The sequence below is a fragment of the Gastrolobium bilobum genome, unplaced genomic scaffold, assembly GCF_033153095.1.
Source record: "Gastrolobium bilobum isolate Gb01-03AN ecotype WA unplaced genomic scaffold, APGP_CSIRO_Gbil_v1 utg35083, whole genome shotgun sequence".
Classification (NCBI taxonomy): Eukaryota; Viridiplantae; Streptophyta; class Magnoliopsida; order Fabales; family Fabaceae; genus Gastrolobium; species Gastrolobium bilobum.
In genome coordinates, this window is record NW_026897432.1 from 16,011 (window position 1) to 33,402 (window position 17,392).

Sequence of the window (17,392 nt, forward strand, 5' to 3'; positions counted from 1 at the left end):
TTTAGAAGTTACTTTAACTGCAGTCCATGATTGCTGGAGGATTTTGTGCATTTTTATTTTTTGTTGTGCAAAGTTTTCAGATATTTTTTGATTTTTCAAAAATAATGAAGGTAACACCTGTGAATTTTATGTTAATTTGGTTCTTATTTAATAAATTGTTTATTAAACACTTGATGACAATGTATCAATTTGCTTTATTTTGTCAAGTGAAGCGCAATAACACTGGTTAATTGGTTTCAGAAAGGAGACAACTGTGTTTCTGGAGTTTACAGGAACTCACGGAAAAGATGGTGTGTAAAATAATCCTTGTTATAAAAAAAAAAAGCCTAAAAAACTTATTGAACCATGAATCAATCGAACTATTTTAAACTTCTGGTTTTTAAAAAGCATTACATATATATTGTTTTACTATATCCGAAAATTTTAGAACTAGTTTAATAGACGAACTGAACCGTTTTCGAACCGAATCAAATTGATTTTTATAACTTTATTTTTAAAATTTTTATTTTTATTTTTTTTCAAAATAGGGTGCGAACTTTTGAACCGCCATTATCGAACCAAACCGTTTAAACCAATTCATTTTTTTCGACCCATGAACATCCTTACTTCTGGTATTGTTGGAACTTATGAATCATTTCACTTTTGTTTAGTGTTAATGTCCCGTGAATACAAGATGATTTGATTATGAAACTGTTGCACGAATAGTGTTTTGTTGAGTTTCGGTAAATCATTTTGAAATTCAAAAAAAAATTAAAAAAAAATAAAAATCAAACAAGTTGCGATATGTGGAAACAATATGAACTATTGCTCACATATGTTAATATTTTAATAAATTATGTATTTATGGATTGTTAGCGTGAATTGTGGATTTTAAGATTGTTGTTCCGGCTTTTTTTTTTTTGATAAATTGTTGTTCCGGCTTTTAGTGCAGTGCTGTTGATGTTATTGGAGTTGTTTTGACATCAGATGTTATGGTATTCACGTGATATTACTGTTACCATTTTCTAATTATTAGTTAGTTCAGTGAATTATTATTTTGATATATTTGTAATTTATATTACAGAGCATAAAAAAGTTTACTGTTAAGTCGACATATTTACATGTTAATTTAACATTTATTAAGATTAATTTGAATGGTATTTTATATGATAGGATGCATTATTGGGTCTAATGAGTTATAAGTCTCATTTTCTGTTTCGGTGTTTTACATACATCACAACTAGGAACTTTGATGAGCTTACCTCTAGCTTAAAAAACAACGGAACAAAAAATATATAATTTTAATTGTAAAATAAATCACAAATTTACACTTCATATAAAAATTATGATTTTCTAGGCCTTATATAATTTCATTGCAAATATACACAACATTAACTTCGGACATCTCTCTGACCTACAGCTTTAATTTCATTGGTTGGCTTCTACATGCATTCTTGGAGGGGATATCTTAGAACATTAGGAATCATATGCACATTTGCATGCACAATGACTTTGGAATCACTTATTGAATATTTTTGGCTCTGCACATCAACAACAATTCTGCACTCCATCCCCCAAATTGTAAGGATGTCCAACCCTACAATGCTAGCAGGATGAATACTTCAGATGAATTAATTGATCAATACCATAAAAGATAGTTTTCATAAAGATATCTGTATTGTGTAATGTTCATATTACCTAAATCATGGAGAAACCATTGGTTGTGTGATAGATTCTGCAAAAACAGTAACACTTTGGAGGTTTAATGGACTAGCCAGCTTTCAGAATTACATCATTTGCAACTGAAACTTCACTCATATCATCATATGATTTAGAAAACATCATCCTGTACATCGGGGCCCCACGCTCTAGAACATGTTTTTCCCAATCTGACCTAACTCCAAATGGGTTTTCCTCAAGCCACGCAATTTGGCAATGCTCCAAATCAAAAGCTTACCCTTCCCATATCTCAAGAATCGTTCCTTCATCCTTATTGCTACAGCCTCTACATCAGATTGCAGAAAGACCTGGTTATTGTCAATAATCTAAATAAGCCTTGATATTTATAACTCAAACTATTCAAAGAATGTAAGCGGAGTAAGTCACTACTCATCACAATAAAGTGTCATTACACAGGGAAAGGAACTATAAATATCATACTGAAAACAACTATTTTCCTTTACAATGGGGTTTATTGCTCTCCACTCAGATACGACAAGCAATGATGTCTTATAAGATAAATGGAAGGGACCTAACCATAAACTGCACATTGATCAAGTAAAGCTGCTCCAAAGTATATTTACCTTCCCATTAGATGCTAGAAGATCCACTACTGCTTCAATTAAAGATCTCTGCAGGATCCTCCATCTATGCTCAGGTTTATTGAAATCAGGGTTTGGACACTAAAGAAAAGAAAGCCAAAAGTGAGATTAAGGTTTATTAGTATTTGATGGAAAAAAAAAAAAAAGAATTACAGAAAAAATATTTGATTACACATTACATTAAACTCAAACTGGCTTATTTACTACAAGTAATAAGCAAGGTTGAGACTCCTACAGCTAATGTCTTTCAGTAAAATTTTGTTACTGTGATAGAAGATTTGCTCAGAGGTTTGCCAATCAAGTTGGGAAGGTTGTGACATTAAATAATTTTACGAGAAAATATTGAGAGGAAAAAGAAAAATCAGGCCATAAATGTTTGTTTTAATAAATTAGCATTAGCAATATTATTAGAAGAATGTTTAATAGGTATAAGTAGAATTCTCTCCCTTTTACTGGATCTCTCTCACCAACCAATGGATTTAACACTTTTGTTGTTTCAGTGTCTGCAAGTTAGTGATCATCATAAACCAAAAAAACACGACATTTCACTCCAATATACAAGGAATGATTAAAGCTTCTATGAATGGCAGTCTTGCCAAAAGACTAGTTGTGATGTCATAAGAAAAATGTCAGTAGCAAACACTAAAAGTAAGGAGGTAATTGTAGGCAAATGGCAGCTAGCTTGCAGTATGCTAATAAGCCATTTGTGCTCAAGAAATTGCTTATTGGTGATAATAGTGTGTATAAAATACCGAAGGATGAATGATACCCACAAAGCTTATGTCACTAATAGCAGTGGTGTCAGTGGCATCGACGTAGGTGTATATATGGCAGCATTAATACTACAGAAAAGACCAACAAAAGGTCTAAGAACAGAAAGAAAGGTGAGCTTGTGTTAATAGACAGTTAGTTGAACTTGGTGTCTTTTTTTTTTTATATTGACATGGAGAGTGATGTGGGATAAGTTGGTCATGGCCATAATTCTTGTATTTTTGTTAAGATATGCCATGGGGAAAAAAACTAAAGAAACGAATATATATTCTTTTAAATTGGCAAATGATGCTTCCCATCCAGAAGACAGTTCTCGGTAATTGATATAATTATAAGGTCACTTCCAAGTGTCAGTAACAGTGTCTACTTAATAATTTGGGTTTTGACAAGTCAAAGGTACACAAAGAAAGACAATGAACAAGCTAAGGAGTCAATCCAAAGAATAAACATTATTCAAATTCATTGTAAGAATATAATCCTGAAATAATAATTTTCTTTTGGGGCTGGTTCTTAGGCCTTAGGGGCAAGGGAGGAAGCATTTTCTGCTTCAGCAATCATCCATTCTGAATTCTAGAAAACACCATCAATCAGATCATAAAGCCTCAGGACATGACCAAGAAGGCTTCTAAAGATTATGCCTATTTTCTACAGTTCAGTATACCAAGCACATCAGTGATGACTTTAAATGAAAAAAGAAATGGATGTTAGAATTAAAAGTGTAACTAAATTTAAGCTTGACCTGTATTGAGACAAGAACTAACTCCTCCTGGGTAAGAAGAAACGATGGAGCGGAATGTTGATGTTGCATTAGTAGCAACAAAGTACCTAAAATGTATAAAACAGGAAAGTAGGCAAAAAAAATTTATTTATTGTAATTTAATTAAATAATTACATAAATATGACAGTTTGGGGAATATTCACGCATCTATTGCACACTGTGACTTCCCACTGGAGCTCTCTCATGAAGGGGAAGATGCCCAAATGGGGCGTCTCTCATGAGGTGGTGACATGTGTCACTTGTTTTTCCAAAAAAAAATTTAATTTAATCATAAAACTTCTAAAGGCCATAACTTTTGACTCGAGTATCCAAATCAGGTAATTCTTTTTTTGATTCCACATAACTTTTCGAGATCTACGCAATGACATCTTATTTGATATATTTTATTTCTCACCAACATAATTTAAATTTAAATCAGGTAATCCTTCTTCCTTAGATATTTAGAATATTTATTTAATTATTTCCTTTATTAATACAGATTTTTCAAATTGATTTTTGAGTTTAAATCACAAATCAAATCTTTATTTTGTTTTCCTTATTAATAATAATTGTTACTTTTAATTTAAATCAAAAACCAAAATTTTTTATAATAAAAATAAAAAAAATTATTATTTTTAATTTAAATCACACATCAAATCTTGATTTATTTTTTGTATTAAATCACCAACGCAGAACTCATAGGCTTCTGAGTTTAAAAATGTGACACGTGTCAACACTTGTCAAAACCTAACACATCACCGATCACGTCTAAATTGGGTTTCAATCAAGAGGAAATCACGCCTAATTTAGGTAATTTTATTTTTGAAAACCATTCATAAGCCATCATTAATTTCAGACCACGAATAATAACCCAGAAGCTTATAGAATTAATCATTAATTTTAAAAATAATATCCTTCTTCCTTAGAAATTTAGAATATTTATTTAATTATTTTCTTTATTTTTACAGATTTTCAAATTAATTTTTTAGTTTAAATCACAAATCAAATCTTTATTTTGTTTTCCTTATTAATAACAATTTTTTTTATTTTGAATTTAAATCACAAACCAAAATTTTGTTATAATAAAGAAAATTATTATAAAAAAAATTTAAATCACAAATCAAAATTTTTATTTATTTTTTTATATTAAATCACAAATCCAGAACTCAGAGGCTTCTGGGTTTAACCGCTCTTATAATACTATTCTTGCAAATTAAAATTGTGTTTGTGAGAAATAAAATATGTCAAATGAGATGTCATTGTGTAGATCTCGAAAAGTTATGTGGGTTCAAAAAAAGAAGGGATAGGATATTGTGACACCCAAGTTATGTTACACCCATGTGACACCCAGTCAATCTCACCGTTAGATCGCTTATGTTGATCAAACGGTTATATTTATTTCCATCTTTGTATGGTCATGATTTCCCAAATTTAAAGTGAAAGCATTAAATATGGTCCAAGCCGGGGTCCAACAATCAATTTTAGACAAGTAAGCTCAGGCCTTCACGAGCTGAGCCAAATGCCCCTGTAAGGTCCCTGGCTTGTTTAGCACCCCTAGTCACGCCTAATTTAGGCGTGAATGGTCACGTCCAATTTGGGCATGAATGAGTGCAATATATTCGTAATTAGGTTTGTAACACCCCGTGTATACCCGGTTTGTTCTCATATCATCGTATTAAACCACGCTTAATTAAAAATGCGGAATAACTTTTTCTTTTTAATTATGACGTCATTAATATTACTGTTATGGACCCATATAATGGGCCTATTAAGTGGTAAGCCCAACAAGAGGCAATCTAAGATACTTATTGATATTGACAAAGGATAGATATCCATCAAGGATACTAATCTTAATACGACAACATAGCAAAAAGGCCTGGGCCCTCACCAGAGGCACCAAAGGCCCATCTACACTACCCACAAGTAACCTCTATAAACCCTAAAGGTACAGTACACTCTCTCTTACTGTTATGATGTCACTGTGCGCACACACACCCCCCATTGGCTAACGCCGTTATAGTATTCTGTGCACAGTGATCTGCTTGACTCAAGGGTATCTCATCCATGGATACCTTGGAGAGGGCACTAGATCCAAGATAAACATACCAGCCTATTGGGTTGGACATCTCTGTCTCAAGGACAGAACATTGGCGCCGTCTATGGGAAACTCTTCTTTGAGTTTGAAGTTCCCACCAATCTGATAAAGGATGACAATTCAGACAAGGAGCAGTAGCCAGCAACTACCCCAGAACCAGAATCAACCGTTGGATCCAGTCCTGGAGGAGGTAAATCAGCCTCAGAACCAGATCTGAAACAACGTGAATTATGACCATGTCCAGGTCGAGGACGACATCTCAGACACCGTGTCTACTCCAGCGAGTCGAGATAGGGGGCTGAGGCGAACATGGCTCCAATAAGAAACAACCCTTCCCAGCACCAAGGAGATCTTGCTATGCGTATTGCTCAATCGGCCGATCCGGATACTCGGTTGGCTAATAATGCATTTGCTGTGATCATGGAACGAATCGTATAATTGGAAACTCGTAATAACCTGCAACGACAACAGAATTTTCGGACAATACGGGAGGAAAATAATAGGGGAATGCGAGACCTGGAACAACATTTAACACAGCTGACTGGACCAGGAGCAACAGAAATTGAAGGCCAACCTGCCAATGGCCGAGAAGGAACTCGAAACCTGATTCTGCCGAACCGGGTTCCCCATGCGGAAAATCATGAAAGGCCCAACCCCGTGAACGCAGCAAACCCGAACCAGGGAAACCAGGCTGTTGATGGCCAAAATTCTCAAAACCATCTAGCACGAGCTAACAGCCAGGAGGACCGGGTTAGGACTCATCCTGACCAGAATGCTCAAAACATCCGAGGACGAGTGGAACCCGGCGGATACAGAAGGAAGTACAGCAGGGGGCAGTATAACAACAGCCCTTTTACTGGTGAAATACTGAACGCTGCCTTCCCGGAGGACTTTGACTCAGCACGCTTGCCAAAGTACGATGGGAGCCAGGACCCACAGGTCCATATAGACGATTTCGACATGGACATGTAAATCCGAGGAATTGACGAACCCCTCATATCTCGGATATTCGCCATAACACTGACTGAGGCAGCACAGGCGTGGTTTTCAACTCTTCCTGCTAATTCCATAGGATCATTCGAGGAATTCGAACAGAAATTCCTCTTAAACTTTGCAACCAGCAAAAAGCATCCCAAATCCGAGTTCGCTCTCGGAAAGATACGACAACAACCCGGAGAAACCCTCCAGAAATATCTTAATCGGTTCAAAGACGCTGCATTGCAGGTCCCCGGGTTGCAAGAGAATGTTCACGTACACCTCATTGTGGCTGGTTTGGATGGCGCTTCCAGGCTAGCCAAGTCGGTCTACAAGGACCCGGTGAGGACATTGGAGGAATTCAGAACTCGTTCGAAGAAATATCTCGAACTGGAGCAAATAGAGATTGCAAATGCGCAATCTGAAGAGGGCAAAAAAGTAAGCCCGAGAAGGAGGAGCCCGACCTTAAAGGGGAAAGAACGGGCGGAATATAAGAAAAATGACCCACGCGCCAGAGTCCCGGACATGAGGGATCGGGTTGGAAGATATGACAAGTATAAACCGTTGAATGCGTCGCGCTCTCAAATCTGGAGGGAAGTAGCAATGACGAAAATGAAGAAGTTGGAAAGACCAGGGCCTATATTTGACAGAGGAGGTTTGGACAAGTCCAAATACTGTGCCTTCCAAGATGGGCCGGGTCACAGAACTGATCAATGCTGGGATCTCCGATATGCGGTGGAGAAATTTGTGAGAGATGGATGATTGCGTCAATACGTGATCAAAACCCAAGGGTCCAAAAATATAAAGTGAAAGCATTAAATATGGGAAATCATAACCATACAAAGGTAGAAATAAATATAACAGTTGGATCAACATAAGCGATCTAACGGTGAGATTGACTGGGTGTCACATGGGTGTAACATAACTTGGGTGTCACAATATCCTATCCCAAAAAAGAATTACCTGATTTGGATACTCGAGTCAAAAGTTATGGCCTTTAGAGGTTTTATGATTAAATTAAATTTTTTTTTGGAAAAACAAGTGACACGTGTCACCACCTCATGAGAGACGCCCCATTTGGGCGTCTTCCCCTCCATGAATTTTAGATCAGATGACGCATTCCAGCATAAAAAGCAATTAAATCAGCTGATTTCTTTTTGGATACCAATGTGATGGGCAGTGGGACATTCAATGTCTTGTCTGCCATCACAAATGGTCATTTAATTATTCGATTTAAAAAATTAAAATTCGATTTTTAAAAGAAATTTTTTTCCCACCATCCATATTTAAATTCAAAATTTTCAACCATTTCAAATTTCGAATTTTAGATCATATGACGCATTCCAACATAAAAAGCAATTAAATCAGCTGATTTCTTTTTGGATACCAATGTGATGGGCAGTGGGACATTCAATGTCTTGTCTGCCACCACAAATGGTCATTTAATTATTCGATTTAAAGATTAAAATTCAATTTTTAAAAGAATTTCTTTTCCTACCATCCATATTTAAATTCAAAATTTTAAACCATTTCAAATTTTGAATTTCAGATCAGACGACCAATTCCAACATAAAAAGCAATTAAAACACTTGATTATCCAATTAAAAATTTGAATTTCAAAATCACATTTATTAATTAATTATTCTTTTATATCTGCCACCACAAATGATCATTTAATTATTCAATTTAAAAATTAAAATTTGATTTTTAAAAGAAATTCTTTTCCCACCATCCATATTTAAATCAAAATTTTAAACCATTTCAAATTTCGAATTTCAGATAAAAAGCAATTAAAACACCTGATTATCTAATTTATTTTGTCTGTCAGCTCTCTTGATTCTTGATTGTTATGATATTTGAATCAAATATATAACAAAGATAATGTCTTTGTTATATCATTATTGTGTATATATTATTTAAAAAATAACCATAACGAAATTGTGAATTGAATGACCATCAGGTCTTCAACAATTGTGAAATTTGTTTTTGTTTCTATTGATCTCCATGAATAGAGATCGTGAATGCATGTCCGTGAAAAGAGTTTTCTTTTTATTGAATTTAAAATTTCGAATTTCAGATTGTGCAAAATAAATACATAATTTCGAAATTTAATTGATAAACCATTTAAAATATCGAATTTTAGATGAGATGACCAATTCCAACATAAAAAGCAATTAAAACAGCTGTTTTCTTTTTGGATACCAATGTGATGGGCAGTGGGACATTAAATGCCTTGACTGCCACCACAAATGGTCATTAAATTATTCGATTTAAAGATTAAAATTCGATTTTTAAAATATATTCTTTTCCCACCATCCATATTTAAATTAAAAAATTAAACCATTTCAGATTTCGAATTTCAGATCAGACAACCAATTCCAACATAAAAAAGCAATTAAAACACCTGATTATCCAATTAAAATTTCGAATTTCAAAACCATATTTATTAATTAATTATTCTTTTATGTCTGCCACCACAAATGGTCATTTAATTATTCGATTTAAAAATTAAAATTTGATTTTTAAAAGAAATTCTTTTCCCACCATCCAAATTTAAATTCAAAATTTTAAACCATTTCAAATTTCGAATTTTAGATCAGATGACCAATTCCAACATAAAAAGCAATTAAAACAGCTGATTTCTTTTTGGATACCAATGTGATGAGCAGTGGGACATTCAATGCCTTGTCTGCCACCACAAATGGTAATTAAATTATTCGATTTAAAAAATTAAAATTCGATTTTTAAAAGAAATTTTTTTCCCCCCATCCATATTTAAATTCAAAATTTTTAACTATTTCAAATTTCGAATTTTAGATCAGATGACGCATTCCAACATAAAAAGCAATTAAATCAGCTGATTTCTTTTTGGATACCAATGTGATGGGCAGTGAGACATTCAATGTCTTGTCTGCCACCACGAATGGTCATTTAATTATTCGATTTAAAGATTAAAATTCGATTTTTAAAAGAATTTCTTTTCCCACCATCCATATTTAAATTCAAAATTTTAAACCATTTCAAATTTTAAATTTCAGATCAGACGACCAATTCCAACATAAAAAGCAATTACACTTGATTATCCAATTAAAATTTCGAATTTCAAAATCATATTTATTAATTAATTATTCTTTTATATCTGCCACCACAAACGGTCATTTAATTATTCAATTTAAAATTAAAATTCGATTTTTAAAAGAAATTCTTTTCCCACCATCCATATTTAAATTCAAAATTTTAAACCATTTCAAATTTCTAATTTTAGATCAGACGACCAATTCCAACATAAAAGGCAATTAAAACACCTGATTATCTAATTTATTTTGTCTGTCAGCTCTCTTGATTCTTGATTGTTATGATATTTGAATCAAATATATAACAAAGATAATGTCTTTGTCATATCATTATTGTGTATATATCATTTAAAAAATAACCGTAACGAAATTGTGAATTGAATGACAATCAGGTCTTCAACAATTGTGAAATTTGTTTTTGTTTCTATTGATCTCCATGAATAGAGATCGTGAATGCATGTCCGTGAAAAGAGTTTTCTTTTTATTGAATTTAAAATTTCGAATTTCAGATTGTGCAAAATAAATACATAATTTCGAAATTTAATTGATAAACCATTTAAAATATCGAATTTCAGATGAGATGACCAATTCCAACATAAAAAGCAATTAAAACAGTTGTTTTCTTTTTGGATACCAATGTGATGGGCAGTGGGACATTAAATGCCTTGACTGCCACCACAAATGGTCATTAAATTATTCGATTTAAAGATTAAAATTCGATTTTTAAAAGATATTCTTTTCCCACCATCCATATTTAAATTAAAAATTTTAAACCATTTCAAATTTCGAATTTCAGATCAGACAACCAATTCCAACATAAAAAGCAATTAAAACACCTGATTATCCAATTAAAATTTCGAATTTCAAAACTATATTTATTAATTAATTATTCTTTTATGCCTGTCACCACAAATGGTCATTTAATTATTCGAATTCTGAATTGATTTCAAATTTTGGATTTCAATTTCAAATTTTAAATTGGAATGATGGGAAAGGATTTGGAAATAAAAAATTAAATAAATAATAATTTCTTTCATAAATCGAAATAAAAAATCAATGAAAAATTAAGTTAATTATTTATTGTGGCAGACAACTCATTTAAAAAAATATTGTTAAATAACAAAATTATTTATATTGTAAAATAAATTCAAAATTTGGAAATAAATTAAATGAAAAATTATGTTAACAATTTGGAAATAACTCAATTTTAAATTCGATGAGAAGTTTTATTTCTATTACCGAATCCGCTCCAATCCCTAGATACGAAAAGATAATAAATTTGGAAACTTTCTTGCCGCCGAATATTAATCCAATCAAACCCAAGATAGGGAAAAATAATAAATTTGCAAACGTCAAGATACCAAAATATAATAAATTATGCATTGATTCCGGATTCCACCCTTAATCATTGCTACGACCGCGTGATTTTTTTCTTTATAAGAAGCATCGGAGGAGAATCCTATTGTTGTCAACATTGGTCAATTCATTCTCATTCTCTGGTGATTGCTGGGTTATAACAATTCATTCTCATTCTCATTCTCTATTGTCGTCAACAGTGGTCAATTCATTCTGTGGTCAATTCATTCTTTGGTCAATTCATTCTCTGGTCAATTCATTCTCTGGTTTTCAATTTTTTTTCAATTCATTCTCTGGTTTGTGGTTATTTTGCAATGACCATGAAGTCTGAGTCACTGGATCATTGGAGGAATTACTTTAGCACTGCCAAGTCGTCTGATATATTCGACATCATTCATCATTCCATCATGGTGGCAGCTTCGGATTTCCCCAAGGAGTTCAAGCTGAGGAGAGATGGGATTGCTGAGAGATTGTTCTCTTGCATGTTGACGACTAAATGTTTGGGGTGTGAAAGGGTGGATCATGAAGACGTTGATGATGGGCTTGCCCTTGAAGCAGGGGCAAGTGAAGACGGCAAGGTCAACAGCATTAGAGATGGCCGTGGAGAGGTTTTGAGGATCCAAAAAGTTCTGCTTAACTTTAAAGAAGAGGTATATCCTCTCTCTTCCTTTCTCTTTTCATTGTTTTTTTTTTCTTCCCTTCTTTATGTTCTGTATCAGTTCTTGCTTCTTTGTATTGCAATTTACTTGGATGGTTGATGAGATTTTTGAACGGATAGGTTTCTGAATTTATGAATATGGTTTTTATTGGATGGCATTTTAGTACTTCTTTGAAGGTTGAATTCTTTTATGTCCTCTGGTCCCTGATTCATGTTGCTTTGTTTTGTGTCACAACAGTCTGACTCTGTGTTATTTGAGTCATTGAGGAGGCTCCAGCTGATGGAACTCAAAGTGAATCTTCTAGAGGTTTGAATTGAACCATTTCTTATTACTCGTTCAATGAGCCTACAATTTTTTCCTTGCTTTTTCCAGTGCCCTTTTTTTTGAGTCCTCTAATTCTCAAAATTTAACTTTGCCAGGAAACTAAGATTGGAAAGGCTGTCATTCCTCTCCGAAAGCATGGATCAAAGGATATTAGTCAACTCGCACGAACTCTTATTGAGTATGAATAAGTTTTTCCTGGATATTTGTTTTTCATTCATGTATCATTGGCTTGTTTTACAAAGATAAATGAACCTGTTTATCTTCTTCTACATGGATCAAAGAAATAGCTTGTAACCAGTTTCTTTGGTTCCAATTAGTGGTTTGCTATTCTGGTATTGTGTGTGTAAATGAAGATTAATACAATTCACTCACTGTTGTTGCACTGACCCATCTGTAATTCTCTGTCATCAACCATCAATTATTAGATTTAGTTAGTCTGAACCTGTTTCTTAGTTAATCACACTTATGGTAGCATGTCTCTTCTGCTTAAAAGTCAGCTATTATTTATTAGTGTACAAGTTGAGATGTGGCATCTGTTTAATTTGTTCACTTGCATTCTAAACATTTTCATAATTTATTGACTTTGTAGTTGCTGGAAAGAAATGGTAGATGAGTGGTGCAAGGCTTCCACTACCACAGCTATTGCAGGTAGAAAAAAATAATTCTGCTTTCATGTGAATAACCTGCTGCTTTTTTATCCGTTTTAAAATTAATAAATGTTTAAAAGCGGTTTTATTAAATATTTGTAGCTTCAGAAGGCACTCCAGATTCTGTAAATCCATCTGTTCTTGATGAAGGACTTTTTGCTTTACAGTTCTAGATTTGAATTCCTCTCATCTTAGAATATGATTATGAATGGGGAATGTTTTTTCAGATCCTCAACAGAGTGGACAATTCAAATCTGAGGCTTCCATTGAGCCATCCATCACTGCCAAGGAGAGTCAGCAACCAAGGAAAAATGAGGTTGCTGTGAGGCTAAATAAACCAGAAACTGTTGATAATTTCCCTGTCAGACCCCCAAAATCAACTATGCAGCGAAAAAGCAATATGGAGCCAAAGATGCAGCCAAAAATAGAGAACAATACAATCCCAAAGAAGCCTCCCATGATTCAGAAAGATGTAAGAATAAAAAATCTCTCTGTGCATCTAATTTTTAGGTTTGAGTTCTCTCTGACCTTGAAATGTTGTTTATCAGAAATCCAAGCTTTCAGATGAAGAAACTGCAGTCCAAGTAAAGCTAGAGGCCACTAAGAGGAAAATTCAGGAGCGTTATCAACGAGTTGAAAATGGTTTGTCATTCCTTTACCAAAATCAAAGTCCTAAACTCCTATCTGATTTTAAGTTGTTAGAGTGTCCAGTAGTTTCTACATTCCTAGAGAATCTTCTACACTAAAGTTAATTGCCTAGAATGTTGGATTTATCTTGTCAACTTTCAGATGATTTTTTCTTTATTTGGGGGCACATTACTAAGTTCATAATTAATTGATGAAAGTTTCATTGTTGCTTGCAGCTAAGAGGCAGAGGACAATACAAGTTCTGGAAATAAATGATCTCCCCAAGCAAGGGAGTGGCCAACGAAATTCACATTTCAAACCTGGGAATCACAATAGGCAGTGGGCCAATGCACGAAGATAGAGGATTTCCAAGCTTTAGCCATTCTGTGAATTGAAGATTGATCCATTCACCATTCTTACTTGGATAGAGCTTTTTTGATCGAGAGTATATAGGAATTTTGAAACACTGTTTTATGATTTCAATACATAAACTCATGCAACGAGCCTCTTTTAAGGTTTTAGCTATTGCAATGGGTATTAAGTTCCTGATTTATGTATAGGTTAATATTGTATAAGTTAATATTGCACAATGATATGTAAACAAGTTTCAAGTCATTGTCCTTGACATTCTGTACTGAAGTCCTCTTTGATATTTTATTTAGTAAGATGGTTATCAACATGAATACAGTTGATGTTTAATCTGTAAGTGGTGGTCATACAGTTACTGTCTGTACGCAAATCCTTTTACTGTTTGTGCTTGCTTCCTATTATGAATGAGTAATATCAAACAGCATTTTACAGGGCAGTTGAGGAAACAAATGCTTTTGTAATGGCACCGATTAGCAATGAGAAATATCAAACAGAATGGAATGGTTTATGTATTTTCAATGCAGTAAATCAATGAACAGCAACACAAGTCAATGAACAGCAACAGTACTCACTTATATTGAATATTCAGCAACTGAGGATGTAATCCTCTTACAACATTTGCAAGGAAATAGTAACAGGATTCCAATTACACTATTAGGACTGTGTCCTTTACAATAGTTTCTGACAACCTGTAACAATTATGGCTCTGCACAAATATAAACTAACAACACTAGATGAATGGCACACTCATGCTTATCCAATTACAGACTCCTTTCCTCCACACTGAACCTCACAAAAAAAATGGTGCTATCTTGCTTGTGACTTGCGTTCCCTGCCTCATGGTTTCTCTTCTCATTTGGTGTTTGCACTGTCTTTAATTCATTTCTCACTACTTGGGCTGCTGCTGCCATCCCTTGGGCTGCTCTTGCTGTCATGAAGTTCAAAATAAACACGGATTGAAGGCCATCGTATCAGTAGGTACAAAGAAAATCCATGAAGTTATTTCCCTTCTGAGGAGATTCATACTGGGCTATCATTATGAGAGACCTGAAGTCTCCAAGTGACATACTGGATATATACATAGTTGATTCCCATAGCAATTCCAAAACCCAAAACTGATGACAGTAGTATTGCATAAATGGCCGTCAACTGCAGCTGCAACAAAGTCAGAAAGCTTAAGCACATCAAGGATACACTGAAAGTAAGTCAAGTAATTAACTAGAGAGCAGGGATTTAAGGTTTATTTAATTATTTAAGAATTAACAACCAGCAAGCAGGAAGTAACACAGATGAATCATGGCAGTTACTACTTGAAAAAAATTACTTCTAAACAAATAATTATCCAAGCTGCCCTTGGCCAAAAATTCATATACCAAAATTCGGTGATCATCCTCTAAGCAGTAACCAATCAGTTTCACAAGATTAGGATGATACAGCTGCCCCAGGTAGTTGATTTCTGTCTATAGTATATATATATAGAGAGAGAGAGAGGGGGGGAAAAGGGAAGAAAAGAAGGTCTACTAACATTATTGCCATCGTATAGTACATTGTTTGGTTGCCAAAAGTGGATGAAAAGGAAAAATTCTTACATGAGAATATTTCTTACTCCAAAAAAAAAAAAATTCTATTGTTGAAAGAAACACATTTTTTAGTTCCCTCAGGATCTTCCTAATCCTACATTTATTCTTAACAATTAAAAGTAGAAAGGGTGATTGAATTGAAGACAGTGGGAAAATCCTCACAGAAAAAGAAGGGATTTTTCAAGTTTCAATAACAAATTACACCCTCAGATTTTTAGACAAATTCCCACAATCAAACAAATAAGACTGTTCCATTTGATAACTATTTTTATTTACTTTGGATACTTTGCTAAACACAACATAACTCATCACATACATAGTATAGTATTCATTTGAAGCAAGTCTTTCTTGTGTTTGAGTCATACATTTAATTCATTTGAGTAATACAATATTTGCAGGTGATTGTCCCTGTTCAATTACCTCTACAAACACCTAGTCGTGCGGCTGACAAATATATTTGTCGACAATCAGAAGGGGAAAATGTGAATGGTTCTTTCGTACAACCTGAACAGAGAGAGAATAATGTAAATGAACATTACTTTATTAGGGTTCTTAGAGGCATTCATTGAACACCATTTTTTGGACCACAACAACGATGATACCCATAACAAAAAAGAAGAAACAGCGATGAGCATACCTCTTGCGGTGGTTGCCTTGAGATTTTTAGACAGCCATGGTTCTCATCTATCATGCCCTTTCTGTCGAAACGCTCCCAAGTCGGCAGTCCAATCCAACCGATACTCACTGTGGAACACGGCCTGGAGGTCGGTCCCCTTGTGAAGGTTGCAGGGCGGAAACATTGACACAGATAAATAAAGGAGACTCCTCCATATTTTATTTGTTCTCTTTTTAAGAAATAGTCCTTCGTTGCCAAAAACCAATTTTTTTAATAAATATTACTAAGAATTTCTTAATTTTAGTGCCAATCGCGTGATTTTCATTAAATTAATCAAATAATTAGTCAAGCTATTTTTCAAAACCTTTTCTTGATCGCAATAAAAAACTACATACACATTTATTTCGTGTAAAAGGTTAAAGGACTTATTATTAGTTATACAGTGATTATCAGTCAAAGGTATTGAAGCTGAATTGAATAATAGAACTAATAAATCATCAAATATATTTAAATTTGACTTCAAATACAAATGCACTATTATACCAGTGACAAAGAACATATTGATTGTGATGTTCTGAAAGCTAACCTGCAAACGTCGCAAAAAGGGCTTTTGCCACCGTTCTTGCTGCCCCCCAAAACATGGCAAACAAGGGAGAAAAAAGCATCAATATTTTTGGTAAATACTGACTAATAAAAGCAAATAGCAAATTACAATCGATTATAATTTAGATAATAGAACTCATAGGGGGATAATATTAACTCAGTACTGTATAGGTATCTTGGATCTATTGTTTAAAGTGATAGAGAAAAAGAAGATGTAAAACATAGGATTCAAGCTAGGTGGATGAAATGGAGAAATGCTTTAGGTGTTATTTGTGATTGAAAGGTGCCTCTCAAACTCAAAGGAAAATTTTACTGCACAGCCATAAAATTGACAATGCTTTAACGTATGAATGTTGGGTAGTAGAAAGCCAACAAGAGCATAAGCTAAGTGTTGGAAAAATAAGAATGTTGTGGTGGATGAGTGGAAATAAAAGTCAAAATTTGGAACAAATGCATTAGAGAGAAAGCAGAGGTAGCACCTATTGGGCAAAATATGGTAGAATCTGGCCTAAGATCATATGGTCATGTGAGAAGAAGCCCTAATAATAAGAGTTGATCAAATGGAGGACAACCCAATAATTAGAGTTAGATTTTAGCATACAATAGCTAGAACCATTAATATGAAATACATCTTTCCCA

At 33.9% G+C, this 17,392-nt stretch overlaps 1 protein-coding gene and 1 long non-coding RNA gene across 3 annotated transcripts; one reads left to right on the plus strand and one right to left on the minus strand.

Moving 5' to 3' along the window:
- Positions 1-11,642: 11,642 nt before the first annotated feature.
- On the plus strand, positions 11,643-13,946 carry LOC133306862 (probable mediator of RNA polymerase II transcription subunit 26b). The gene is made up of 8 exons (XM_061507240.1): positions 11,643-11,978; positions 12,225-12,293; positions 12,407-12,489; positions 12,901-12,959; positions 13,061-13,095; positions 13,197-13,430; positions 13,507-13,600; positions 13,822-13,946. Exons 1-8 carry the CDS (start codon positions 11,643-11,645, stop codon positions 13,944-13,946), a joined length of 1,035 nt encoding a protein of 344 aa, XP_061363224.1.
- Positions 13,947-14,526: 580 nt separating this feature from the next.
- On the minus strand, positions 14,527-17,303 carry LOC133306861 (uncharacterized). 2 transcript variants are annotated; one of them, XR_009750971.1, is made up of 4 exons: positions 16,737-17,303; positions 16,172-16,307; positions 15,955-16,038; positions 14,527-15,109 (listed from the first exon to the last, which is right to left on the minus strand). It is a non-coding gene; the product is annotated as an uncharacterized LOC133306861 (long non-coding RNA). The 2 variants fall into 2 exon arrangements; XR_009750970.1 differs by lacking the exon at positions 16,737-17,303 and having other exon boundaries at positions 16,172-16,669.
- Between the last annotated feature and the right edge of the window lie 89 nt (positions 17,304-17,392).

Coding starts and splice junctions, on each gene's coding strand:
- LOC133306862 (XM_061507240.1), top strand. CDS start 11,643: ATGACCATGAAGTCTGAGTCACTGGATCATTGGAGGAATTACTTTAGC. Junction 12,294..12,406: donor TCAAAGTGAATCTTCTAGAG/GTTTGAATTGAA, acceptor TAACTTTGCCAG/GAAACTAAGATTGGAAAGGC. Junction 13,601..13,821: donor TTATCAACGAGTTGAAAATG/GTTTGTCATTCC, acceptor TGTTGCTTGCAG/CTAAGAGGCAGAGGACAATA.